The sequence below is a fragment of the Ammospiza nelsoni genome, chromosome 20 (genome assembly GCF_027579445.1).
Source record: "Ammospiza nelsoni isolate bAmmNel1 chromosome 20, bAmmNel1.pri, whole genome shotgun sequence".
NCBI classification, from domain to species: domain Eukaryota; kingdom Metazoa; phylum Chordata; class Aves; order Passeriformes; family Passerellidae; genus Ammospiza; species Ammospiza nelsoni.
The window spans coordinates 10,085,455-10,111,592 of NC_080652.1; the positions used below are offsets into that span (position 1 = coordinate 10,085,455).

The 26,138-nt window shown below is 43.4% G+C and overlaps 1 protein-coding gene across 3 annotated transcripts; it reads left to right on the forward strand.

Annotated features, from left to right (window-relative positions):
• Positions 1-710: 710 nt before the first annotated feature.
• On the forward strand, positions 711-25,941 carry CNTRL (centriolin). 3 transcript variants are annotated; one of them, XM_059486594.1, is made up of 42 exons: positions 711-932; positions 1,228-1,361; positions 1,641-1,771; positions 3,080-3,221; positions 3,727-3,913; positions 4,010-4,203; positions 4,963-5,019; positions 5,826-5,945; positions 6,459-6,684; positions 7,125-7,234; positions 7,718-7,912; positions 10,136-10,289; positions 10,704-10,924; positions 11,535-11,711; positions 11,985-12,119; positions 12,226-12,371; positions 12,774-12,954; positions 13,422-13,601; positions 13,835-14,014; positions 14,504-14,620; positions 14,911-15,055; positions 15,518-15,657; positions 16,145-16,328; positions 16,567-16,865; positions 17,050-17,258; positions 17,420-17,612; positions 17,938-18,068; positions 18,191-18,331; positions 18,447-18,573; positions 18,740-18,904; positions 19,614-19,773; positions 19,872-19,987; positions 20,460-20,677; positions 21,052-21,209; positions 21,471-21,544; positions 21,909-22,097; positions 22,447-22,672; positions 22,848-23,053; positions 23,826-24,095; positions 24,171-24,233; positions 24,715-24,909; positions 25,096-25,941. In XM_059486594.1, the coding sequence occupies exons 1-42, from the start codon at positions 719-721 to the stop codon at positions 25,165-25,167; spliced, it is 6,882 nt and encodes a 2,293-aa protein (XP_059342577.1). In that variant the 5' UTR covers positions 711-718; the 3' UTR covers positions 25,168-25,941. The 3 variants fall into 3 exon arrangements, with proteins under 3 accessions (XP_059342577.1, XP_059342578.1, XP_059342579.1); XM_059486595.1 differs by lacking the exon at positions 4,963-5,019; XM_059486596.1 differs by lacking the exons at positions 711-932; positions 1,228-1,361; positions 1,641-1,771; ... (6 more) ...; positions 7,125-7,234; positions 7,718-7,912 and adding an exon at positions 8,919-9,069.
• The last annotated feature ends 197 nt before the right edge of the window (positions 25,942-26,138 follow it).

A 26,138-nucleotide genomic window follows, 5' to 3' on the forward strand; every position in this document is an offset into this window, starting at 1 on the left:
AGAAAACAGTGGCGCTTTTTCTTGCCCCACCTTCCCTCGTCCTTATTTCCTTTCCAGTTTCGGAGGGAAAAAATCCATCACAATGAAGAACATATTCTTAAGGGACAGTGTCATCATTCACAAAGCTCAAAGTTCCCTTCACAGAAGACTTTTCTATCTTAAAGAATGTCTTAAAATGTGCTCCTTGTTCAGTGGGTGGAGGTGTTGGTAAAGCTTTGTCCCTTGGAGATGGTTGCCACAAGGGCTCTGTCACACAGAGTACAGGACTTTTCCTGCCCTTATCTCTGGAGAAATAAATATGTTCATCCCTGAGGGAGGTTTCTGTTAACATTCTCTGGAATTTCCCAGTCAGTCACAGGATAATTTGTTTGCAGAAAGGAAAACTCTGGGAATCTCAGTGCTAGACTGATCCTACTTTTTTTTTCTCGGTTGCGTTTTTCTGCTTGCATTTGTTCTTACTGCAAAGTGGGTGATTTCAAGCTTTGGGAACTGCTCCATCAGTCGCTGGGGCTGTGCTGTAGAAGGGTGGGAATATAAAGGTAAAATTCTTCCCCAGGCCAGGAAAACTGGATGCTGGCACCCATAGGAGTTGTGGTTTTTGGCAGCTTCTGTAGCACCTTTGTTGTCATGCAAACATTTGAGATTTAGCTTTCTACACAGACTGATAGTTGTTTCAGTTCTTCCAGGTATTGCCATGTGATACCCAGCATTTCTGGCGATGAAGAAAGGCTCTGTAAGGAAAGTTCCAGGTAGAAAACCACAGGCACCAGGATCCCTGATACCTCAGCCAATGTCACCTGTCACTTCTGGTGTCACACGTCCACGTTCTGGCCAACAGACCCCTCCAGCTGCTGCCAAAAACATGGAGCAGAGACCCCAACAGTGGGAGATTCCAGCAGAAAATGTTGGAGCTGCTTTTAAATTTCAGAAAGGTATTGTATAGTCAATAATACTGCTATCCAAGCACATACCACAAGCATTAAAAGCCAGTGTGATTAAAGATGTATGATCTGTTGGAAAGAAGCCTGAAAATTTTGATTTTTTTTTTTTTTTTTTTTTTTTTTACACAAATGTGGAAGTGGGAGTAATGAAAGCTGGGGAGAATAATGAGACTTTTAGTCCTTCCTGTAAATGTTTCTGGGGGTATAATTTTCAATGTTTTTGCAGTATTCAGTGTAAAGAAAACAGCAAATATAAAAATCATCAATCCTTTCTGTTTAATTTCAGATGAACGTGGTGTTAGCCCGGGGGTTAGGTACATAACTGAGCCCCTTATAAAGAGTCTGTCAAAACAGCAAAATCTGGCTTGTATAAGCTCACTGAATCTTTCTTGCCCAAAGGATGGGAACAAGAAATTTAAGGTAAGTGTTTGGAAGTTTGGAATTTCTTTGGGTTTTTTTTTTGGTTTTTTTTTTTTTAATGACATGTTGCTTTTGATGTAGATGAAGACTAGCCCACTGTAAATTTAAAATCCAGCTTTCCAAAACTGTAGAAGACTGTACCTAAAGTGGGGTTATAGAACACCACAATGAACTGTGATTAATAAAATATTAGAATATTTGGTATTTTTAATTAATAGAAAGCTGCTTTTCTCTTTTGAAAAATTCAAACCCTATGCTAAGGGATTTTCTTTTCTTTAGTACATAGAAAATTTGGAAAAGTGCTACAAACTAGAAGTGCTAAACCTTAGTAACAACCAAATAGAGAAGATTGAGAAGCTGGACAAACTGCTGAAGCTGCGTGAGCTCAACTTGTCCAACAACAGAATCAGGTGAGAGGAGACACCCCAGGCTTTGGGGAGCCCAGGGTCTGTAAAGCTGATTTTCCTTTCCTGCTAAAGTGAGTTCTCTCACAGGAGTGAGCACTTGAGGTGAGTTCCCAGCTGTATTTCAAGACTAAGAGGCTTTGAGGTGTTTGTAAAGAGCCCAAGCTCTGAGGTACTGGGAGCATAAATAATTCTGGAAGTGCTGTCAGTGTACATGGCTGGGGTTTAATTTGTTTTCCTTGGAAACCAAGCCAGAAGTGCAAGTTTCCAGATACCACAACAGACAGTGGTATGAAGAGCAATAACCCAATTAAGTGCATTAAAAATTAATTAAACTTTTACTGTTTATTATTACAGGTAATATAATAAGTTTTTCTTTTAGGAGAGGAAGCTGAATGGGCTTGATCAGGCAGGCCATAAATTCCCTAAATTGCTTTTGAACTCTTTTGAGAGCCTGGTGTCTTATTTAAAGCATTGAAGGGTAATGGTTCATGCAGTAGCAGAACTCTTAATCACTTTTAGTTTTTCTGTCAATAAATTATGATCTTTACTATTATGAAACTGCCTTTGCAGCAGAGAGGCTGCATTTCAGCAGAGACATTTGCAAAGGGAAGTGAGTAAAACCCCAGAGTTCATTTCTACACATTGCATTCACACAACTTCCTCTCTCAACAGGAATTGAAAAGGGCAAAGTAGCTCCTGCTCTGTTTTCACACTTGGGTTATTTACAGCTCATACATACACAAAAACCAGCACAGTCACAGGAGCACATCCTGCTGTACTTTGTTATAATACTCATGGTTTACTTCATGTTCACACATACTCATTAAAAATGCTCAAGTAAACAACCTGGCATGGTTTCCTCAATAGTTTTAATGAAAAAACTAAAAATGTAGCATGCTGTCAGTTTACAGCTCATCCTTCCTTTTTATGGGGGGAAAAAAACTCCCACAATACAACTTTATTTTGATTCATCTTTGTCCCATTATGTTCTGGGAGAGAAAGAGCAAATTTTGCCTATTAAAATGGATTTAGCACACATTAAAACAGTGTCAATATCAAAATGAAGACATGCAAAAGTAATGAGTTTGAGACAATGATAGAAAATTGTGCTGTGATTTTTGGTCTTAATTTAGTAGTTGTAAGTAAGCTGGTGTCATTTTATTTCAATTGTCCATGACTCTAAGTAATGGTTTTGCTGATCTCTTGGTTAATTAATTGTGACAGATTTTGTTTTGTTTATCCATAATGCCTCAGTTTCACTTCAGATTTGCTGTGATTCATGACAAATTCCATTTTTCTTCTCATTTTCAGCAAAATTGAAGGCATAGAACATTTGCAGAACCTGCAGAGGCTGAACCTGGCAGGGAATGAGATTGAGCACATTCCTGTGTGGGTAGGGAGGAAGCTGAGATCCCTGCGCTGCCTGAATCTGAGACAGAACCGAGTGTCCTCAGTGAGTGATTCTGGTCAGAAACAGGCACTGTTCAGTCTGAGCTGGGCATTTACACTCATTGACTTACCCTGGGTAATTGCTGGGTGTCTTTCCACACAGTCTGCTGGGAAATACAGCAGTTGGGAGCCTAATAAAGTTATTTATCAGATAAACTCCTGTCCTGCAGGTGGTGAGGATACAAACCTATATTATGTTGTTTGGGAAAACATAACTTTTTGGGGGATTGTACATCCACAGGCCTTGGTACCTTGACATTTCCAAGATAAAGCTTGATTGCATTTACACTCTTTGCAGTGGCATTTTTTGTAGAGGAAATAATTTGATTTTAAGAAATTACTTTAGTCATAATACTGTGTATTTTGTTAGGTTTCTAGAGATTATTCTTTAGCATAAAGGTTAAAATAAATATTTTAATACAGACCATTCTACATAATCAGAAATTTACTCCTGGGGGTTTAATTCTTCTCAGAAGGATGTCTAATCATTGTTTTGTTTCTCTTTGTAGCTCCATGATATAGCTAAGCTAAAGCCTCTGCAAGATCTGACCTCTCTGTTCCTTGCTGGAAACCCGGTTGCAAGTCTGCCTCACTACTGCTTGTACACCATATTCCACCTGAGGGCACTGGAAAACCTGGATGGACAGCCAGTGACAAACCATGACAGGCAGGAAGCTCTGCAGAGGTTTAATTTGGGTAATAATCTGTAAAATCTAAAGTGAATGAGACAAAATTTAAGTTGAGAAGGAAAAGATTTTTCTATTGGAATGTTTCTCTGATTTTGTTTTTCAGAAGAGATAGAAAAATTAGAAAAAGAGTTGGAAAACACAAAAAAGGAGATGGAGAGTGTGAAACTTAACCAGACCAAAGTGCTTGAGCAACTTCACCATCAAGATGAGCTCAACAAGTCACTAAAGGAAAAGGCTGTGCAGCAGAGACAGAGCTTTGATGAGCTGCAGAGGGACCTGGGCACCAAAAATGAGCTGGTAAGATAATCCCTGGCACTAAGGAAGTCTTCAGACTGTCAGTGTGAGAGTTCAAGTGACTGAAAATTTAATTTTAAAATTGAGAGACTTCCAACTCATTAGAGAGTGATTATTGACCTTCAATATTCTTTCTGTGTTTTTTTAAGTATATGGAAGCAGCACTCAGTATCACTCCTGTGATTTGTAGTAACTTCTTTGTTTCTAGTAATTATTTATGTATATCTGTTTAAAATTTTGTCTGTTGATGAAAGGTTAAGCTGCTGAATTGCTGATGTTCTGAATATCCTGCACTGCTCAGACTCTGAGGTGCTGCTGCAATAAGGAAGAAAATTGCTCCTTTTACACAAACAAGATGTGCATGCAAATTGTATGTCAGTAATAGCCCTTGAATGTTATTTTGGGTAATGCTCACCAGTTTAATTGTATTTTATTCACATCATCCTAAAGTCTTATGTTGGAGTCTCTTCCATTGGTAGCCATAAAATGCAGGCAAAGTCCTGCATTTGAGAGTGCTGGGTTGTGAATGACCTGATGGGAACTTAATATTTGGATTTTATCCTGTTAGAATTGTCCTCTAAAATTTTATCCTTCAGACTCTCATACCTGGTACTTCTACAGCTGAACACACACACACTAACCAGCAGCCTGCTTCTAAAATGAAGTTTGCAGTATAAGGAGGTTTAGCATCAAATACTTTGCAGCTGGAACCCACTCTTCTCCTTTGGATGACAAACTTGGCTCACTTGTGTCTCCCTTTAGCTGGTGTCTGGGTTTGTCACAGTCCCCTTCCTGCAGAGCCTTTGTTCCTCACTCAAGGTAGCCCCACTGTGCCCATGGGTTGCATGGTTGGTTTTATTTCTAGGATGTATTTGCACGTTCCCTGAAGTAGCAACATTATTATGAAGTGTCCCAGTGAGATTTTATATTCACTATGGTTTGGAATACAATTTTCTTGCTATTTTTCCCCCTTTTCTCTGAAACAGAGTTAATTTTTTGCATGACATTTATCAGGTTTTGAAATCTTTCTTTAAGCCTTTCCTGTTCTATTTCTTTTCCTCCATTAGTTCTGCTTTCCACTCTCTATTGGAATTGTGCTGCATGTTCTCCTTCAGGTATTCAGTGTGAAAAGTTGATTTAAAAAGAAATCACATGATGGACCTTTACTTAAAAATAACCTCAAAACCAATCTAGCCCATAGTTAAGCTAAAGTAAAATACATAGACTTTGTACTCTGACAATTGAGATATTTTGGTTTTTTAACAGATCATTGGTGTTAATAGCCCTCATGCTCACTAGTAGCAGATCCTTCAGATTTTGCTGAAGGATCATACCCAAATTATTGTTTTATCCTAAATTAGGTTTAAAAATAAACTTGTCACTTTGATGTACATAAATTTCAAAGGCCTTTCATGTGATCATTTGTATTCTATTAATTGTGGAGCTTTTGTCTCCTCTTAGTCACCACTGTAAAATTGCCCTTTGTGATATCCTTGATCCTGAGCTGTGCTGTGAGCTTTGTTCCCACGTTAGGGGCTGTGCCCTGCTCTCTGTGGAGCTGCAGTGTGTGTGCCAGTGCTGAGTGAATTCCAGGGAATGATCTCACTGGCTTTGTGCTTCTTTAGCTGAAGCAGAAGACAGTGGAGCTGACCCGGGCTTGCCAGAAGCAGTATGAGCTGGAGCAGGAGCTGGCCTTTTACAAGATCGATGTCAAATTTGAGCCCTTGAATTATTTGCCCCCAGAGGTAATAATTTTAAAATCATGTATCTTTTTATTGCTGTTTCCCTTGATTCTTCACCTTGAAAAATAAAATCCTTATTAGTTTTCTTATAATCAAATAGATACTGCTTTATTAAAGGCCCAACCTCTGTCATACCTGCAAACAAAAATGCCAGAATGAAATCCATGAGAAAAGTAAGATCAGTAGTCATTGACTTCAATTAAGTTATGTCTGAGTAAATTTAAGTGCAACAATGTAATGGACTAAATATAATCTAAGTAAATTTAATATACTGAGGAAAAGTTCCTCCAGACATCTGCAACAAACTGGGAACACCTCAGTTAGGTTTGTTTGGTTTTAATTACATTCTAAAACAACAATGTTCAAGGCCAAAAATGTTAGGTATAATCTCTTTTCTTCTTATTCTTCTAATTTCAAATTGGTTTTCCTTTTTTTGCTTGATAAGGGAATAAATGTATGCTAGAAGTTGGCTGCAGCCATAGTTCTGAGATAAAGACTCTGCTTCTTACATTTCAGGAGGTTGAACTTGATAATGTACCTGGTGAAAGCCCCTACATTGGCAAGGCCAGGTACAAAAGGAACATGGTCATAAGGGAAGGCTACATCTCTGACCCAGCTCAGCAGCTGCAGCTTGGGAAAATGCAACAGGAGGAAGATGACTCCTGCAGGAAACCCCAGCTGGAATCACATCTCCAAAGTTTAGATAAAATACTGCAGGATAAGGAAGAAAAGATTAATTCAGGTAAAACCTTGTTTTTTATTAAATGAAGATGAAAACATGTGTATCAGTGTGGTTTATTCCAGTGGTTACATGCTAGACATCAGAACAGAAGCAGTGTGTCAAAGGCTGGAAGTGCTGTGGTTGTTAAACACTGGACTTGATGCAGTTTTGGTACTAGTTTCTTACTGCTGGTATTTTAAAATAACTCAGGATGAGAGCATTACATGTTACTGAAAACACAGTTCTAGGGAGGTTTCATATTTGATCCGTGAATTTAATTGTGTTGTACTTGTTAAACAAACTTTGGACTTCTTTTCTGAGAAAGCAGAATGTATTAGGTGTGATTATCAAGGTGTTAATGCTGTGCTGATTAATGTGTTCATAGACAGCTGTGTGTCAGTGTTATACACAATATTACAATGTATTTTGTGGATTTTATGTTGGGTTTCTTTTGTCTGCAGCACAAAGAAGATTAGAAGAACTGCAAAGTGAAATTGGAGATGCAGAACAACAAGTGCTGAAAGTAACAGAGGAACTGCAACAACTGGAGGATGCTCTGGCTCAGAAAAAAGTAAGTTTTTCCACAAGGAGAAAGGGAAGGTGTTTGAAGTGGTGTTGATGTAAGAAAATACAACTTTTTCTCCCCATTCTTATAAAGAGGCCACTGTACAGACATAAATCCATGTGTCAAGCATCAGAAAAATCTTCCAAGTTTTAGAGAGCTTGTTCATAAATCAGCTGTTAGAGCTGTATACAGTTAATGGCATCTGTTCCATGTTGCTGCTGATTTATTGCTGACTTCCCCAAACCCTTTGGAAGAACCTGCTGTGTAGGTTGTGTTGTGCAGCTGAAAAGCAATGTGGCTACAGAATTGGCAGCAAGAATTAATTTATCACCATTAAACTCAAACAGTATCTTCCACTTCAACTGTCATCAATTTTTGATTTTTAAACTTGCCTGAAAATCAGTGACCAGGATTGTCTTTATTTAAATGTTAAATATATTCTTAATCATCTGTCTGTTTCCAACCACTCAACCTAATGCTGTCTCCCAGCTCTCCAAGGCCAGCAAGGAAGCAATTGAACAGAAATTGAGTGAAAAGTTACAAATCCTGCAGGAGCTACGCAAGGAAACCTTAGAACTGGAAAAACAAATAGAGAAACAGAAAAGGGAAATAGGGAAAAATCAAAAAGAGCTTGAAGATTTACAGATTTCACTTGATTCTGTAAATCCTGAGGATCCAAGGCATGTAAGTAAAACCAGAATCTGAAGTTGTTATATACTGTGCAATGGATTAAGGCAGCTTTAGCAGGTGCTCCTTCACTTGTGCTTATTTAATGAGTTGTGTTCTTTTGCAGTTTGTATCAGAGTCATTAACTTATGATTTGAAAGTTAAAAAATCTTTACAGTTAAATAATCCCACCAAACCAACCAGCTTTGGTAAAACACTTGTACAACTCATATTCCCAGCAGGTGCTGTAGAGCACATTCAGAACTAAATGTTCATGCTTTGCACAAACTCACTGGGCAGAGCCTTGCAGACAATTTCTGTGTAACAAATCCTTCCTGCATCTCTTTGTGGAGTCTGGCCTTAAAGGTTTTTAAAGATCTGTGTGTGGCAGTGCTTATCCAGCCTGTTAGGTGGGGACTGGTGGCCTTTCTCTGCTGTCACCTCCAGTCCTGGGGAAGGTCACAGCTCCTGGGGCTGGGGTGCCAAGGGCAGCCCGAGCTTCCACCCAACTTTATGATAGCCATCAAGGATGCAGGACTTTTTCTGAGCTAGACCTGTGTTCAGGTACAGCAAACACTTACAGAAATGAAACTAAAATGAAACAGAATTATCTTTAATAGTGCTTTTTAAAAGCTTATATCTCTAAACGAAAGTTTTTCAAGCCAGCTGGGTGCATTTAAGTGAGAAACGAAAGTATTTTTATTCTTGGCTTCGTTTTCAGCAGAGGCACGCAAACACTTGTTTAAAATGCTCCTTTTGTATTTTAAACTTAATTTCTTCGGCTCTTGGGTGGCAGAAGGGCCGAGCGCGTTCCGGGAAGGCTCCCGGGGGAATGGCCGGGCCCGAGGGCAGGAGCGGAACAGGAGCGGGGCCCGGGGCAGGAGCGGGGCCCGGGGCAGGAACGGGCCCGGCCCTTCCCGCGGCCGCCCCTCGCTTCGAATCACAACACAGGAAACGCCTGCGAGCCAACGGCTGGGAACGGGAGCGGAGCGGGGCTGGCACCGGGAACGGGAGCGGAGCCCGGGCGGCGGCTCCGGCTCCAGCCCCGGCCCCGCGGAGTCTCCGCTCCGTTCCGGCCGTGCCGAAGCTCCCGGTGCTTTATTCAAATGAATTCCCGCTCAGGGGTGGGGCGTTCTGCAAGTGCTGTCTCAGGAAGAAAAGACAAAGGCAAAGCTGTAAGTGCTCGGGGACCTGTGGCTTTTTGTTTCTTTTTAAAACTGCATTTTTGGTGCCGTTCGGCAGCTGCAGCAAGATGGCTGAGTGGCAGCGGCTCGAGTTTTACTTGGTGAAATTTCGGTTTTGAGAGCTGCAGGGCAGTTTGTGTTTAGCAAGGTGACAAGTTGAACTGTGCTGATATGGATGTTTAAGTTAACTTCCGGTTTAATCCATTTAAAATACAAAAAGCTTCGGTTTTGCCCATTTACTTTTGTTATGGAAGCAACTTTGTAAGTGTTCTTTCTTCTGAGAACTCATATTTAAATTTTCTACTGTTAGCTTGATTTATTTTTTTGAGTAGTAAGAAAAACATGCAGTTAATCATGACAGTATAATTCTGTATTTTCCCAAGTTTCTGGCATTTGAGTTGTTTCTGAGCAATTGCACACTGGTAAGAAATAACACTTTATTCTGTTGATAACCAAGTTTTTGTAAACAGCTGAAACAATCAGTTAATTCATGTAAATGCATGAAGTCCTTGCCAGAGTCTATGTGAGCTGTGTGATGTATTGCTCAGAAATATTTTAATAAAATAAGATTTACTTAGGAATATTTACTTAGTAACTGTAAAGTTGACCCGACTTGCTGTTTATTCAGAGTATTTTCATTCAAGTGTTGACCTGACATGTTCTAATGCATCATCTGCTGTGAGGGCAATGCAGGATGACAGGATTAAAGGTTCTGGGAGAAATCATGTTTGTTCTTGACTGAGAGAGAGGAAGTGGTAGAACAAAACGGAAAGGCAGGAAGAAAGATAGTAGCCATGAGTACCAATTTATAAATGCAGGCTTTATTCAGCCTGGGCAGACAATGCTGGTAGTCACAGATTGCTGCTTATCTGGGGTCCTTTGTGGGGCAGGGGTGAGGGAAAATTCCAACAAGTAACAAACCCCAAAGCACCACGGTGTGTGCTGAGCTCGTGGCTTTTCTTGCTGATAGTGGGACACTGCAGAACTGAGACAAAATCCCAATTTGGTGTTTTAAATCTGTGTTGGTGCCCTGCTTTACCTTTCTGTTACTTGACAGGCTCACATGAAAGCTCAAAAAGCCAGTAAAGAGCAGCACCTGGATATAATGAACAAACACTGCCAGCAGCTGGAGACTCGCCTGGATGAGATGCTCTCCAGGATTGCCAAGGAAACTGAGGAAATCAAGGATTTGGAGCAGCAGCTCACTGATGGTAAACTTTAATTTTTGTCTCAAGGTATTTCTTGTACTTAGGGCAACATGAAAATTGAATTGAGGATTGGTTTGTTTATCTTTGCTCAAATGAAATACAGAATAGGTACGAAAGTGCTAAAAAACTATTCTTAAATGATGTGAGAGAAACTGTGTGTGCTCACCTCACTTCTGTCTGCTTGGGAAAAGGGGCAGAAATTCACAAAGAGCTGCAATTTCTTTTAACTCTTCCAGTGATCAGGTTAACACAGTCATATTGGGAGTCCTAACCTTAAAACCAATATTTTCTCCTTGAGTTCTAGGTACTTGTTTTTACTTACTCCAATGGCAAACATTTGAAGTGAAGGCAGTTTGGTTTGCTTGGTAAATAAATGTGGCTTTTTAACTACCTCCAACTCATTTTGCATTCCTGCAGGTCAGATAGCAACAAATGAAGCACTGAAAAGGGATTTGGAAAGTATTATCACTGGCCTACAGGAATACCTGCAGAGTGTGAAGCAGCAGGCAAAACAGGCCAATGAGGAGTGTAAGAAGTTGCAGAAGGAAAAAGAATCTTTGCTGGGAAGATTGGCAGGTCTGGAGGAGGATAAAAACAACCTGGAAGTGGTTGCCATGGATGCAGAAAATATGAGAAAAGTAAGGCTTAATACCTCTTTTCCCAAGTTTAGATATCTAAGAATAAACTTGAAAAAATCATCTGGTGATCAGATTAGGACTAGGGAAGCACAATTCCTTGGACAAAATAATTTCTGATTTGGTAACATGATGAGGTGCCCGCACACCTCAAGAATAGAATCTGGCCTTTAAAACCAGTGGTAAGAGACATGCAGTAAAGCTGTGCTTTGTGAGACATGGCTCAAAGTGCAGGTTTCACCTTGCAGACATCCCTGCAAATGGATTTGCAGTGACTGTGGGGATGTCAGTGAACCCTCTGACCCGGGCCAGGGCTGTGTGTCAGCAGCTGGGGTCTGTCCTGTCAGCCAATGACCCAGAGCTGTCTGGCATCCTGGTGAGTGTTGTGTGAGCCTGAGCTCCTGGCACAGCTCTGTTTCACTTCCAGCTCCCCCTTTCTAACCTGGGTGTGGATTTTGGACAGTCAGTGGCACCACTGGCCTGGCCTTGCAGATAGAAGTGCCATCCCCCTTCCAGTTTTAATGCAATTCCTGAGTTAAAGGAAAGGGAGAGAAATACTATTAAATTTTGGCTCTCCCATGTGCATCCTTCTAAAATGGGTGTTAAATTCCAGGAGATTGCAATGCTGGAGAGTTCACTGCAGGAGCAGAGGGAGATAAATGAGTCCCTGCAAGGTGCTCAGGAGAAGGTCAGCACCCACAAGGCTGAGCTGGAAGCTCAATTAAGAGAGAGAGATGCTGAAGCCAAGCAGCAAAAAGAAGAACTTGAAAGACTGAAACAACTTAGCCAGGTAAGAGCAGAGCTTTAGTGCTGCCAGAGGTGTTAGCTACCCCAGCACACCTCCTCTCCAAAGCCAAATCACAAACTGCTGGTGTAGGCAGTTTGCTGGGATTTAGAACTTTGCTTTGAAGCAAGGTGCAGATGGTTTGCTTGGGGTTGTTTTGTTGGATCTTTTTTAGGTGTCATATTGTTGCTGCTTTAAGAAATACATCTGTTGTGTGTTTGGGGGACAGGTTGGGGTTGGGAGTGGGGATATTAATCTGGAGGTTTTGTGGTTTTGCAGATGGAACTGTCAGCCCTGCAGGATGAACTTGAAAAGGAAAGGCAGCTGTTAGAGAATGCTCAGACCAAAGCACAACTGGCAGAAGAAAAGGAACAACAAAATTACAAGCTTCATTTACAGTTCAAGCAATTGCAGGTGAAGTTTTTGGTGTATTAAAAATCCTGGCTTTTATCTCTTGTGGATTTGTTTGCTTAATTTGTGTGGGTTTTTTGTTTTTTTTTTTTTTTTTGTCTATTTTTAGGGAGACAATAATTTCCTAAAACAACAGCTTAAAGATCTCCAGAATCAGCTAAACCATGCAGTTGGTAACTTAATTCACCCTGAGGATGTCATGGCTTGTATAAATGAACTCAGGAAAAGGCTACAAACAGGAGCAGGAGAGATGAAGTGAGTAAAATAAAAGTGTGGTGTGAGATTTGAGCATGTGGAAGGGGCAGGACAAGAGGAAATGCCCCAGGTTGTGCCAGGGAAGGTTCAGATTGAATATCTGGGAAGTTTTCCTCACTGCAAGTCTTGCCAGGCATTGGAACAGGCTGCCCAGGGCAGTGGTGGAGTCACCAGCACTGCAGGGATTTAAAAAGCATTTAGATGTGGCCCTTGGGGACAGGGGTGAGTGGTGGCCTTGGCAGTCCTGGGGGAGGAGTTGGATTTGATGAACTCAGAGAACTTTTCCAACCTCACCTGAATGAATTACAGAGCATCTCTCAAACTTGCACTGTTTGTCAGTCATGATTTCAGTATCTGGGATCACAACTTAAAATCACTGTTTTCTGTCTTGGAACTTTCCAGGTGTCCAAATTCAGCTGATATTTTAGGGAAAAACCTTGCAAGTCTGCAGAAGGAATTCAATGACATCCTTGCTGATGCACAGAAGGAAAAAGAGAAAGCATGGGCTGGACAGAGACAGTTGCAGGAAGAATTGGTATCCCAGCAGGAGAAACTGGAAGAAATGCTGGAGAAGTACAGACAGGCATGTATCAAACAGCAAAAGCAGGAGTGAGACAATTTCAGCTTAGTCTAAAAAATGTAACCTGCAGTTGAAGGATCAGGTTTCATTCCATGAAGCTTTGCTGTGCTCTGTCCTTTGTGTAACAGTGGAGTCTGATTTGATTTTTCATTAATAGTCTTCCTGATTGTTTGGTGAATTGGAATTTAGTCAATGATCTGTCTCAGAGGCAACAAAGACTTTAATGACCACTAGAAAAATACAGCTCTGAACCTTCTTGAAAGATCATTTTACATATCTCTAATAAAATAACTGAGGCACTCTTAAAATATTACAGTTACAGTGGCACAGTAGTTACTTTTCCTTTTTGTTTTGATGCAAAGTATGCTGGTAACTGCATTTCCCAGAAATTTAATTAAATAATTAAAACAGGGTGGCTTCTGATTGGAAAAAAATGTATGGCCACTTATGCTAACATATTTTACTTACAGGTTAAAGCTGAAAACAGGCAAAATAAGAACAAGGTGCATCAGTTAGAAAATGAAATTCAATGTTTAAATGAAAAAATAAAGAGCATGGAAGAGATCCAGGGCCTGACTGATCAGCAGCTCCAGGAGGCAGATGAAGAAAAAGAGGCTATTCTTGCTCAGCTGGAGGATTTAGAGAACAGGGTAAGGATGGGTGAGGGCAGGTCTGTGCACTGCTTGATTTGAGAAAAGAACTTGTGGATTTCTGCTTTATAAGCCAAAACAACACATGCAGGAGCACAGATGTTAAATATAGCATCTTGCTTTTCCTTAAATTTTACTGCTTGTCCTCACTTTAGACATTTTTCTAAATAATATGAAATGAGGTAGAGGGGAGGATGAAAGTACATTGTAAAAATCTATTTTCCTGCTTTCAGAGAAAAAGAGAAGATGCCAGGGCACACGTGCAAGTGCTGAGTCTGGACAAGGAGCTGAAGGAGCTGCAGAGAGCAGTGATCACCTCAGACAGGCTGGCAGCCACCGAGCTCTCCATTGCTGCAAAGCAGCTCAAGGCTCTGCAGGGAACTGTGCTCAGGATCCACCAGGAGAGAGCTGAGGTCAAGCAGCATGGGCAATTAATTAATTGCTTGTTAATGGCATTGCGGTGGGAGCAGGGCTGGTGTCCTTCAGAGCTTTCTTCTAAAGTGTTCTGAGCTGCACAGGAGCCCTTGCTCTGGGCAGAGTTTGAGGTACAGAGATGAGGGAGAAAATGTGGGTATGGACAGGTTCCTGCTGAGGGGGGGAAAGGGAGGGGGAAGATCATTAATCTCTTATTGACTGAAAGGCAAACAAGAGATAATTCATTGTTCTGTAAGCCAGAAAAACAAAAGAAAGGACTGGAAACTCCTTTTCAAACTGGGAAGCACTTTTGGCTACATAATAACATCTCTGTACCAATGCTGTGAGGTGAAAGGAGAAACAGTATTTTACATGTATCTGGAGTTCAGAACAGTCAGGTTATCAATGGTTAACTTTTCACAATGGCACTTCTCAAGCCTGAGAAACGTTCCTGCAAACTGCAGCTCAGATGCAAATCTCCATTTCAGGAGCTTGAGGAAGCCCAGGAGTTCTGTGCTGAGGCAGCTCGTGCTTCCCAGGCTCTTGCCAAAGCAGAAGCAGAAAGAGAATTGCTACAACAGCTCCTCAAGGAGAAGGAAGAGCAAGTAGGTTGTTTGCTCTGTGTTATATGATACAATCCCAGTGAGTTTCTGGAAATGTCATGTTTAGAGGTTCTTGCCCTGCCCTTTTGCCCTCAGGTTATCCCAAATCAGTGTTCTTCCCTCCCCTGGCACCTGCCCCAGAAAAAACTGAAGACTTCACTGCCTGGAGCAGCTGAGTTTTAAGGAAAACCATCACCTGGTCACTCAAACATCCCTCATTTGAGGGCATGGGAAGAACAGCTTTGTGCCATTGAGTGGGAGCTTTTTGTGATTTAAACTTCTGTTTCAAATAGCTTCTGCAGGAAATGGAGAAAGCTGGTGAGAAGACTATTGCATCAGACACTCAGAAGTTTGAAATTAATAAATTAAGTGAGGCTGTGGAACAGCAAAAAGCAGAGATTGACCGTTTGAAATGGCTGTTGGATAATATTGGGACAGGTAATTTCTCTTTTCTCTCCACTTCTTGGAGACGGGGATACAGAAGATTGTTATTCCCCATTTCTCACTGTTTGAACCTGGAGAATAGTGTTGAGAATATCCTTCTGCACAGGTTTATACAGGATATGTGTCAATGTTCATTACTTTGCACTTTTCACAGCTCTTTAGGAAACACTGATTGTGCTGAGCATTCCATTTAAACTGCTCAGGACATTGGCAGAGCTCTGTGTAAGGAAAATGAGCAGCACTTCCCTGGATCTGAACTTGCATTTCCACAATCTTAAACCACCAAACCCCCTGTGTATGCCTGTCATTATAGATCACATTTAGTTTGTTTCCCTCAGCAATCATTTCTTTTAAATATAGTTCCAGTTGAACTGGATAGCATTGAGGGAAAAGTTGAATGCAGTATCTATTAAACTATTTGCCTTGGATGACTCTAAAACTGTGCTTAATTTCCAGGTAACAAAGATGAAATTGGGACCTTACAGGATGAAATTGCAGCCCTCAGAAATGTGCTCTTGCAGCAGAATGATCACAGCCCCAGTACAGCAGAGCCCCTGAAAAGAGGGGGATGCTGGTACTACCTGACATCATCACAGGTCAGGAATAAAACTCCTGCTGTGGGTTGTTTTCCTTGTGGAAAGCCCTTTGATGGGGGAAAGTGCATTGTAAATTTAGTAGGTTTGGGAGAAATTTAACAATACACATTGGCTGGCATGTAGGAGAAATATTGAAATAAATCACACACAAATGTTCCCTGGTAAAGGCCTTTACTGTGCTGATGGGAGCCCAGGTACATCACATGGGGAGAGAACTGTTCAGGGGGCACTACTGAAAATCCATTTAGGTAAGGGCTAAAAGGAGATGTTACAGACAAACATTTCTTTCAAGAGAATATTTGTCTGAATTTAAAACCAATACTGTTAAAATATATTCAATGCTTTTAAAGCTGCATCATGTTTAGAACTGAGAGACAGCAGGGTATGTGTGGCCTGTTCTGAAAAGTCATTAGAATGTTTACAACAGTTCCTTTATTTGCCATGATTACCATTTCATGATTAACACATGCTGTGTTTTTTTCTTTAGGCTTCAACTCCTGCTTCCCAGAGCACCAAAGACTCTGGAGTGTGTTTGGGGTGCTCTGGCACATCCCCAGCCAGGAGAGGGGATGCTCAGGAGCCCCCCTGTGGGAGGGAGGACTTGCCCAGCCAAGGATGTTGGGTTTACTCACCAGTCAGAAATAGGCTGTACAAAGCAAATTCTGGCAAAGGTGAGTCAGTGTCAGTCTCAGAATGTTTAGGAACAGACTAAAGGTGGGCTTGCTTAGAGTTCACAGAGAGTTGGGTTTTTTTGATGGGCATGAGTGAATATAAATGTTTATTACTGTTGAATAACTTTGTTTAAGCAACATTTTTGTAAATTACATAGAATTTAGAATGTGCATTTGAAGACTATCTCTACTGAAAAAGTTACGGAAAGTAACATGTTTGGTTTTGTCTCTTTTAAAGAAATAAGAGCAAAAGAAGATGGTGAAGGAAATGCAGGATCTCCTGTCCCTGAAGGCTCTCCCTTTGTCGCAGCCCCAGGCACAGTTATTTACACAGCCCTTCCAGATGGGGCCCCTGCACCTCAGGGTGTGGGGGTTTCTGGCCCCCCTCCTGCAGCTCCAGCTGCTCCTGGCTCCACCATCCATGGCCTGGCTCCTCTGGGATCCCAGGTGATTTGTGGCCCTCTGCCTCCAAACTTCACCGTGCCCCTCATTCCCCTGGGAGTGCTCCTCTGCAACGTGCCTGAACACCAGGACCTGGTAAGAACCAGAGCTGCACCAGGACCCTGGGGAGCTGACTGACAGATGGATTCTAGGAAAAGCTCCCTGCTAGGAAGGGTCTGGATCTGGTTCCAGCCTTTGCCAGCTGGAGCTGCTCCTGGGTGTCAGGAGGCCTCAGCTGGAAAATGGATCCTGATTGTGTTGTTCTGTTCCCTGTGTGCAGGAGAGTGAAGTCTCAAGGCTGGAAGACACTGTGTGCTATTTAAAATCTCAGAAATACAAAGATAAATGCTCAGAGGCAGCTGAGCATAAATACAGAAAGGAGGTGGAAAGGTTGCATGGAAATGTTGAAGTTCTGGAGCAGGAGAGAGCAGAGCTGGAAGGGGAAGTGGCAGAGCTGCGCCAGGCGGCTCAGAACCAGAGCACACACAGGTGGGGACAGGCACTGACAGGCAGCCTGTGCAAATACTTCACCCTTTTCCCAGCAAAATCAGCTTTTAAACTCATTCACAAGTGTAGAACTTCAGCAGGCTCCCAGACCTTTGGCAGCTCTGTATTTGAATTCCATGTTGTATTTAATTCCATCCTTTCAGGGACTTTATTGATGGCTACACCGACAGCCTCCTTGCAGAGCTGCAGCTGGAGAGGTCCCTGCAGCAGCAGGAAGATGTTGCAGAGGAGATTGAGTGTGCAGAGAAAACTCTCCTGAAGCGCCGGGCTGAGCTCAGAGAGGCCAACAGGCTCCTCACAGAGGCTCAGGTGGAGCTGGAGAGCACCCGGGGCAAGGTGAGGGAAGGCAAAGCCCTGAGGGCAGAAGGATTTGAGTGTTGTTTTGTTTGTCTGGCAGTTTATTTTCACATGGGCAACCTGGAACTTCTTAAAATGCTTCTATATGAAAGTAAGTTGGGAAATAAACTGTGCTAGAAGAACTTGGTTTAGTCCTTGTTGAGAGGAGGAAGGTTTCCTGCTCTGGACAAGAGAGGAGAAAAGGTTGTTTATGGTAGAAAGAGGGAGAAGGCTGAGCTGGAATATGCAAGCCAGGAGCTCCCCTTTAAACAGCAAATGCAGTATGAGGTGAAATGTATTGTCTCAAACCCAATTTTTGCTCTAGACTAAAGAGACTCTGCAGAAGTACAACCGTGCCAAACACCATTTGTCCTGCACTGAAATGGAGGCAGAGGAGCTGGAGCAGAGGGCTCAGGAAACTGCCACCAAAGTTGTGAAAGCAACTCAGCAGCTCAGGTACCCTGGGGGCTCCTGTGGGGTGAGGACAAGGACTGGCATCTTTCCAGTATCAGGACACTGCTTGTGGAGAGGGAGAGCTGTTAAAATGTCAATATGAAAAGGAATAAATGCTCTTCTAGGTTATTACAGACAGATACGAGGGGTTTGGAGCAGCTCAAGAGGGAACAAGAAGGTGTTTTGAAGGAAATCAACAAAATGGTGGCTGCAAGAGACTCTGAGTTGCAGTCTTTGAACCAGAAGATAGAAATGCTCACTGAAAGGTGAGGACTTTCAATTTACCATGGACTGTATGAAGTTAAACATGTCCTCCTCCAGTGAGTCACTGCCTAAGGCATTCTCACTTCTGCTGACTCCTGCTTTAATCCTCACTCTCAGCCTTCAGAAGCTCCAAGGAGACATCAGACTTGCAGAAGGGAATGAGGGCCAGCATCTCCAGATCATCAGGGAAGCAGAAAACCTTGTTCAGGGCAAGAAAACTGAACTGGAAACTCTGAAAGATCAGGTGAGGCTTGGCCTACTAACCCTGGGCTGTCCATTTTGTTAGAATTAACCTTTGTGTCTCAATTACGATCCCAGGCTCTCTGCACTTTTTCATGTGGGTTTTTTTCATGTTTAGCTACAAAAACAAGAGCTTGCACTGATTCTTGTGTTAAACTTCTCCACTGTAGATTTGTGCTCAGAAGCAAGAGCTCCTGTTCCTGGAGCAGCAGGTGACTGAAAGAACAGAAGAGCTCCATGGCCTCCAGGACTGCATTTCCCAAAGGAAAGGTGACCTCAAGGAAGCTCTTCGGGATGGAGAGACTGAAGCACATGAAAAGCTTCTCCAAATAAGGGCAAGTTTCCCAAATGAGTTTTCAAACCATTGTAGCAAAAGACTTGAAGCACTGCAAACATTCCAGGAGGTTTCCACAAAATCAGTTTTGCTTTTTGTGCCCTCCCCAAACCCACTGAGAAATAGAACATGGAATTTGATGGGTTTGTGTGACTAAAAGCTTGGTCCAGATGCACAAGGAAGAACTCCCCAGTTCTGGTAACTCTTACAGAATTGAGAGCCAAGTTACATTAAATATGAGTCTGTGAATGACTTCCTGTTGCTGGGGAGCAGCTGCTGAGGGAAATCAGTGTGATCAGTGTGTGTAAAACACAACACAGCTGCCCCAGTCTGTGCCCATCCCCATTTGCACAGAGAGGATTCTGTACTTCCCTGCTGAAGTCAAAACCAAGTACCGGGGCTAATGAGATTTTGTGGTTTATTTTCTTTGTGAGGGTTTCTTGTCTGGTTTTGTTTTAAGGTCTATTATTCACTGGAATGACAATGTTGTGGTAAGATTTGGAGATCAAAATCTTTGCAGAATTACTACTCTAAATCATCAACAAACAAGACCTTAACTTAAATATTCTGTATTTTTTGTTTGTTAAACCACAATATTGATGACAGGCTGTTAAATTATTTTATAAATATTTAGAACTTCAGTTTAAAGGAAATATTAATTTTAAATTGCAAAGAATGCTATTCCTTGTAACATTGATACATTCTCACAGGAAATAAAAGTACTTCTGGGGGAGCTTAGTGATGAGAAGAATGAACTGGATGTGCAGATGAATGAGAAAAGAGCACAGCTTCTGGTCCTAAAGAAGGATATTAGGAAGGAGGAGGAAAATCTTCAAGCAATACTTGGGCAAATCAGCAAGCACAAGATGGGTATGTCCTGGGATTTCCTGGGTTTTGTGTGAAGGAACACACAGAGCTCTTTAGTGCTCATCCTAATCCAATAACTGCTCTTTATTTCACCTCCCTAGAACTGAAACATGTGCTGGAAATGCTGGAGCTTGAGAAGAATGAACTGGAAGGTTTGAAACTCCAACATGAGCAGAAGGTCAATGAGCTGGAAAGGACCCAGGTGGCTGTTCTGGAGGTAAGAAATGCTTCTGTGCCTGATGCAGGAACTGGGGCATCTGTGGTTCTCCTAAGCCTTGGGTAACAGAGCCCTGATACTTTTAAATCAATCAGTTTCTAATCTGATTTCAGCTTATCACAGAAAAGTCTTAAATCTGCCTAGGCCCTTTAAAATAATGGGATTTTTTGGTGCATGTGAGAGAGAAGAAGCACTGAAGCTCTTCTGGGGCTGTAGAATGATGGATGCTGGTTTTAGGAACTTCAGAGTCTTTTTATCTGGATCCTGTCACTTCCAAGCAATGAGTGTGGAAGGGAGTTTAACTCAGCTGGGGATCTCTGGCACTAAAAAGATCCCCAAGGACTTGGAACCATTTTATTGTCACCTTCCTCCACTGAATGCACCCAAACCACTCTGGCTGCAGCCAAGGATGTCAGTACTTGTTCTGTTCTGGACCACAGAACTGTGGTGCTCACCATGCCTGTTTCCCCAGGAGAAGCTGAAGCTGGAGAATGCCCAGAGGTTGTTGCAGAGCCAGCAGGGGGAGGTGGATTGGCAGGAGCAGCTCCTCAGGAGGGACAGGGAGGAGAAGGAGCAGCTGGGCTCCCACCTGAGAGCTCTGCAGAGCAGCGTGGAGGCTCTGAGCAGGGAGAAGGAGAGGCTGGAGGAGGACTCCAGGACTTTGGAGAAGAGGTTGTCACAAACCAAAAGGTGGGGGAATTTCTTTTTTTTCTGCAGAGATCAGAAGGGATGGGGAAGTGTGTGAATGTCAGTGTGTTGTAATTTAAAATACAGCTCTAACTCTGAGGTGCCCAGTGATACAGAGCAGGCATTTTCTTATGTTCTGTGGAGCTTTTGCTTTAAGCCTCTCTACAGCAGATTTAAAAAATATTCAGCAATGGAGCTGATGAATCAGCAGCATTTTTATATCCTGGCAATGCCATGAGAAATGTTACAAAAAGTAAAGTGTTGCATCTTGGACCAGGACATTTGTCTTGCTCTGACTGCTCAAGGGTTTTACTGACATTTTTCAAGTCCTCACCAAGGATTTCCAACTAACCAAGAATGTGATTCACATTTTACAGAGACTTAACTGCTGCTGAAGACGGCAGCAGAACTGCACTGTCCAGCATGGAAAAAGTGGAATTGGATGTTAAGAACCTGCAGCAGGAGGTGGAGCTACTGAACAAGCAGAAGAAATCACTGAATGCAGAGATTGCTGCTGTCCAGGAGGATCTTCAAGGTAAAGATCAATTTTTGGGTTTAAGCAGTGATACACTTGAAGAGAAATTCTGTTTAAAGACACACTTTAGCTGAACAGTGTGATATTAAACATTCAGCATGCTCACATGTCCATAGGCAGAAAACTGAACATGTTGAAAAGATGAACATTTCATAAACTGTGTTTGTCTTATTCACTCTTTGCTCATGAAAAGAGAGAATCTCTGTGTATTGGTATTTCAAACTGCTGATGGAAAATTCTTGTCACCAAATGCTTTTCTAGGGAAAAAGGAGGAACTGGAAACACTGAAAGCAGAACTGAATGACTCGAGGCAGCAGCTGCACCTTGTGGAACAGGTTGGTTTTAGTGAAACCCATCCTTATGGTCCCTCTGGGAGTCTGATGTTGCTCCTGACCTGCTCATGAGGGCACAGCTCAACACCAGAGCCCTGCAGAGCTGGGGGCAGGGATTGCTTTATTGTATTCTTGCTGAGTGTGGAGTGGCTTTATTGCTTCTTAGGGAGAAGATCATTTAAAAACAACCAACCAAGCAGCACCTCCTGGCTCTTTATCTGGTGGCTCCTTCTGATTAACCCTGTGGCTGTTTGAGTGAAGGAGCCCTGAGTGTGCCAGTGGCCAGCTCTGATCTCTCAAACCCAAACCTTTGGGGCTGGTTCCATTCCCAGCTCCTCCTGCCACGTGCTTTTGTTTTCCTTTGCAGGATTTGGAAAAGAGCTCCAGGCAGCAGGAGGAGCTGCTCAGGGAGCAGGCAGCCCTGAAGGAGGAGATCCGAGAGTATTTAAGGAAACGTAAGGAATGCCAGGAGAGGCACAGGAGGAGGCAGAGCCAACTGCAGCAGCTCCAGAAAAAGATTGAGGAGAAGGAAACAGAACTCGCCCAACAGGAAGCGGTAATGAGAGCCCTGAGTGTCCTCACTTCCTCCTGACCTTAAAAATAATTCAAAAAGTTTGAATAGTGAGTTTACAAATAATCACAAAAGCACAGATTGGTTTGGCCAAATTAGCTCGAGTTGGGTGAGGAGTTTCAGCAAAGTGTGACCCAAAAGAAAAACTGAGGGAACTGTTCTGAAAATGAGAGAGGCAAGAAAAATTGACAAACAGTTTTTGTCAGTAGGCATTGTTAGACTGCAGTTCTTTCCAATTTCTGCTGGTTTTGCTTCTCTCATGTCCCTTAGTGATGGTTTTTGTTCTCCCTGAGTTGGTGCTGGTTCAGGCTCAGAGTGTGGGGGTTTCTGGCAGGTTCTTCATCGCCTCAAGCAAAACTCAGAGCGTGAAGGGAAAAAACTGGAAGAATGTGCAGCTAAAGTGAAGGATCAGAAAATCCTGTTGGAAAAGGAGCTAACAGATCAACACAAGAAACTGGAGCAGGCAAAAGCCAAAGTCAGGCTGGCAGAGGAGAACCTTGGGAAGCTGGAAAAGGAGGAGTCCCGGTGTGCAGCTCTTGAAGAAGCCATCAGAAGAAGCAGTAAGAGTCATTGCACAAATGAACTGCCACCATCTCTGGGGGCTAAGGATAATGGCACAACAAATATTTTTGTTCATCTTGTTTGGGTTCTTGGTGGTTGGAAAATATCTGCTGTGTATGAAGTGGGCCAAGATAAGTTTTGCTAATCAGGATTTTTTTTTAATGTTCTTTACAGAACATCAGCTCTCGGAAAAAGAATTACAGTTGCAACAAAAGGACAGAGAAATACAGTGTCTTCAGAAAGAACTGGAGGTCTCCAAGTCTGAGCTAAAGCAACTTCAAGGTCAGATAGTGTCAGAGAGGAGAGAAGCAGAAAAACAAATCTTGAATCTGAAAGAAACACAGAAAATGCAAAGGATGGAGCTTGAAAGCAAACTGCAAGTGAGTCCTTGCTGAGTGGGGAAAGTTTGGGGGTTTGAGTTATTTTAAACAGCAGAATGATGCAACACCCATTTTTGCCATTGGAGGAACAAAGTAATGCAACAACCTCCTGAGCAGACTTGTGGCAGCCCCCTCTGGCATTCCCAGTGCTGCACAACACCCAGGTTACTCCTGTTTGTGCCTCACAGGAATCAGGGTTCTCTGAGCTCATGTTCTGCAGTGGGTGCTGCAGTAAAAGGCATCTCCCTGCACTTTCCTGGGAGCAGGAGCAGGGAGGTGGCAGCCTGCAGAGTGCCAGGGCCGTGTCTGAGCTCATCCCCCACAGTCAGGGGGCACAGCAGCCACCCCCAGAGCCAGGTACAGCTGGGGGCCACATCCAGGGGGGCTGAGGGCTCATGGCTTGAGCCAAGCTCATTTTGTGTTGGTTTTGAATCTTCCTCCTGTATTCACAATTGAAAATACACCCAGAGTTGTCAGTTATGCAAATCACTAAATGTTAGCAATGTTCAGAGCTACTCAGCAGGCATTTAACAACTTGCCAGTGCCAGCTTGGGCCACCTTTTTCTTCTTTAGAAACTCACTTTAGATTGAAAAGTGATTCACCTTGTCTGACTCCTTCTAGTCCTTCAATAAACCCTTTCTAAATTGTTGTGAACCCCTTTAAAAACAGAGAAGAATGTTGTTGGCAGTTGGGAAGGCCCTGCAAGGTCGGAGTGTGAGGCAGGTTTAGGTTAAGGACTGGTGTTTGTAACCCAGCTGTTTTGTGCTGCAGGTTAAAACCCAAGACCTGGAAGAGAGACAAAGGGAAATGGAGAGTGCAGCAACCTTGCTTAACCTGGAGGTTGAAAATGAGATTAGGACGGGGTTTAAATCTTCACGCTCATCTTCTCCAGACCCCTCGGAAGATTTGGAATCATCAGCTGAAGGAAAGAGGAGCCTGCAGTGTGAGTGTGATAACTCAGAGACTGCTCCCTTCCCTGCTGCTGACAGACAGCTCCTCTCCTTGGAAGAAAAGTTCAACATTTCCAGATTCTTCTTACTGGTAAAATGCTTTGGGCAAGTGGCTGCTCCTGGTGCTGTGTTGGTCCCTCTGGCTGATTGTGCTTTTTCCCCCAAGGATGAGCAGTGGCGGGGAGAGGCACGCCGGGAGAAGCTGCAGCAGCATGAGGACAGGCTCAAGGTACCACTTCTGTGCCCCTCAAATCCCTTGGGCCCCTTCAAAACATGATCTGAACAACCTTGGGGAGTGGGGATCCTCCTCCAGCTCAGGCAAATCCACTCTGTAATGACCAGAGAGAGGAGCCTGGAGTGGGAACAGTAAAAGCCTGGCTGTAGCAAGGTAAGTAATTTTAATTGGCACTTAATTGGATATTGGAGTATCCCAACAAGATTCTCTCATTTATTTCATCCTGTGGTATATGAGCAACATGACAGAGGAGTTCAACATCACCCTGATACCCTTAAGGTCCAGGCTCAGTTAGAACACAGCCATCAAAATGGATAAAATAACTCCCAAACCCACTGCCCCCTGCCTGTGGTGTGAGACTCAACCTTCCAGCCTTTAGGGCTGGCTTTACACAGTGATGCCAATGCGTTTTGTGCCCACGCTGGTGTCCCCAGACCTGTGTGTCCCTCCCGTGTGACCGTGCCGCGTGTTGCAGGCGCAGCTGCGGCGCTGCATGGCCAAGCAGGCCGAGGTGCTGCTGCAGGGGAAGCGGCAGACGGCCGGGAGCCTGCACAGCCTCCAGCGGCAGCTGCAGGTGCTGGATGAGCTGGTCAACAGCACTGCCTCAGACTCCTCCTTCCTGGCCAGCAGCCCCAGCCTGGGATCCCTTCACAGTGTGACAAAGGCTCAGGTAATGTTCTGCTGGGACCGGGATTCTCATCTGGGGGGTTTAATGGTTCTTCTCTCACTGGGAGGTGTAACAGCCACGGGCCGCCTCTCTGAAGGTGTTGATCTCACCCTGCCCCTGCTCTGGCAGTAGCTGATGCCTTTGCAAAGGCTGAGCTTTCCTCACAGTGCTTTGGGGGTGTTTTTACAGGTGCCCAGCAGCCCGGGAAGCGCGGTGGGATCGCCGGCGCTGCGTTCCAGCTCCCAGGGGATCTCTCGGTGAAGGCCAGAGGTGAGCTGTGGCTTCAGGCCAGTTCCAACCTGCCAGAGACACAAGGGCTGCAAGGCTGAGGGGCTGTGGGGCAGCTACGGCTTCACAACCCACACTGTCCCTTCCTGTGACAGCATTCCTGGGGCTGCTGTCGATTCTGCTTTCGGTTTGTGTTGTGCAGAAGAGTCTGGGTGAGAGCTACTGGGAGCTCTCCTGGGACACGGAGTTACTGCTGCATAAATTGTTGCCATCCCTGGTCTTTCAGGGACTTTCCTGGTTCTACTGTTCAGCCCCATGGCTGAATCTCGGGGACAGCTGGTTCCACTCTAGCCTGGTACAAAAATGTTCTTTTGTAACGGTTTAAGGTACAAAGGTTACTTGAAAAGTGGCTTCACTCTAAAAGCAAAGCCCAAAGCACATCCACAGCTTGGACAGGGGCCCTCAGGTGCCATCTCTGAAGAATTCTCCTACCTCACTGGGTGAGCCTTGTCTGAAAAGCCTTTGCTACCACTCACAAGCAGCTGCTGCAAGGCCTGTACTGTGAAGGTTTTGTACAATTGACAACAGGTTTTTATATATAAGTTGTTTAAAAAAAAAAAAAAACCACTTCAATGTGTATTTAAACATGTGCAAACCAACCTCCTATTTAAGTGTCCAGCTAGTGGCCAGTTTCCACTTTAAAGAAACCTTGTTACAAGGTCTCATCTGTTGCCAAATGCACGGAGGTTTAAAATACAATTATTTTGGATACTTCCCTAAAATAAACTTTTGTGATTGACACTTTTATCTGGGGGTGGTTGCAGATTCTTTTCCTTGAAGCTGTTCTCCAGGGCACTGATACTGGCACAGGCCTGGATGGTGACAATGCTCAGAGTGCTGGGGCTCCTCCTTGCAGGAACGTTCCAACATTGGCATCTCTGTCCCTGTCCCTCTTCCTGGCTGCTGGGTGAGCACCTCTGCCTCTCCCCAGCTTGGCTGCACCA

Coding starts and splice junctions, on each gene's coding strand:
- CNTRL (XM_059486594.1), top strand. CDS start 719: ATGAAGAAAGGCTCTGTAAGGAAAGTTCCAGGTAGAAAACCACAGGCA. Junction 10,925..11,534: donor ATGCAGAAAATATGAGAAAA/GTAAGGCTTAAT, acceptor GTTAAATTCCAG/GAGATTGCAATGCTGGAGAG. Junction 15,658..16,144: donor ACTACCTGACATCATCACAG/GTCAGGAATAAA, acceptor TTTTTTCTTTAG/GCTTCAACTCCTGCTTCCCA.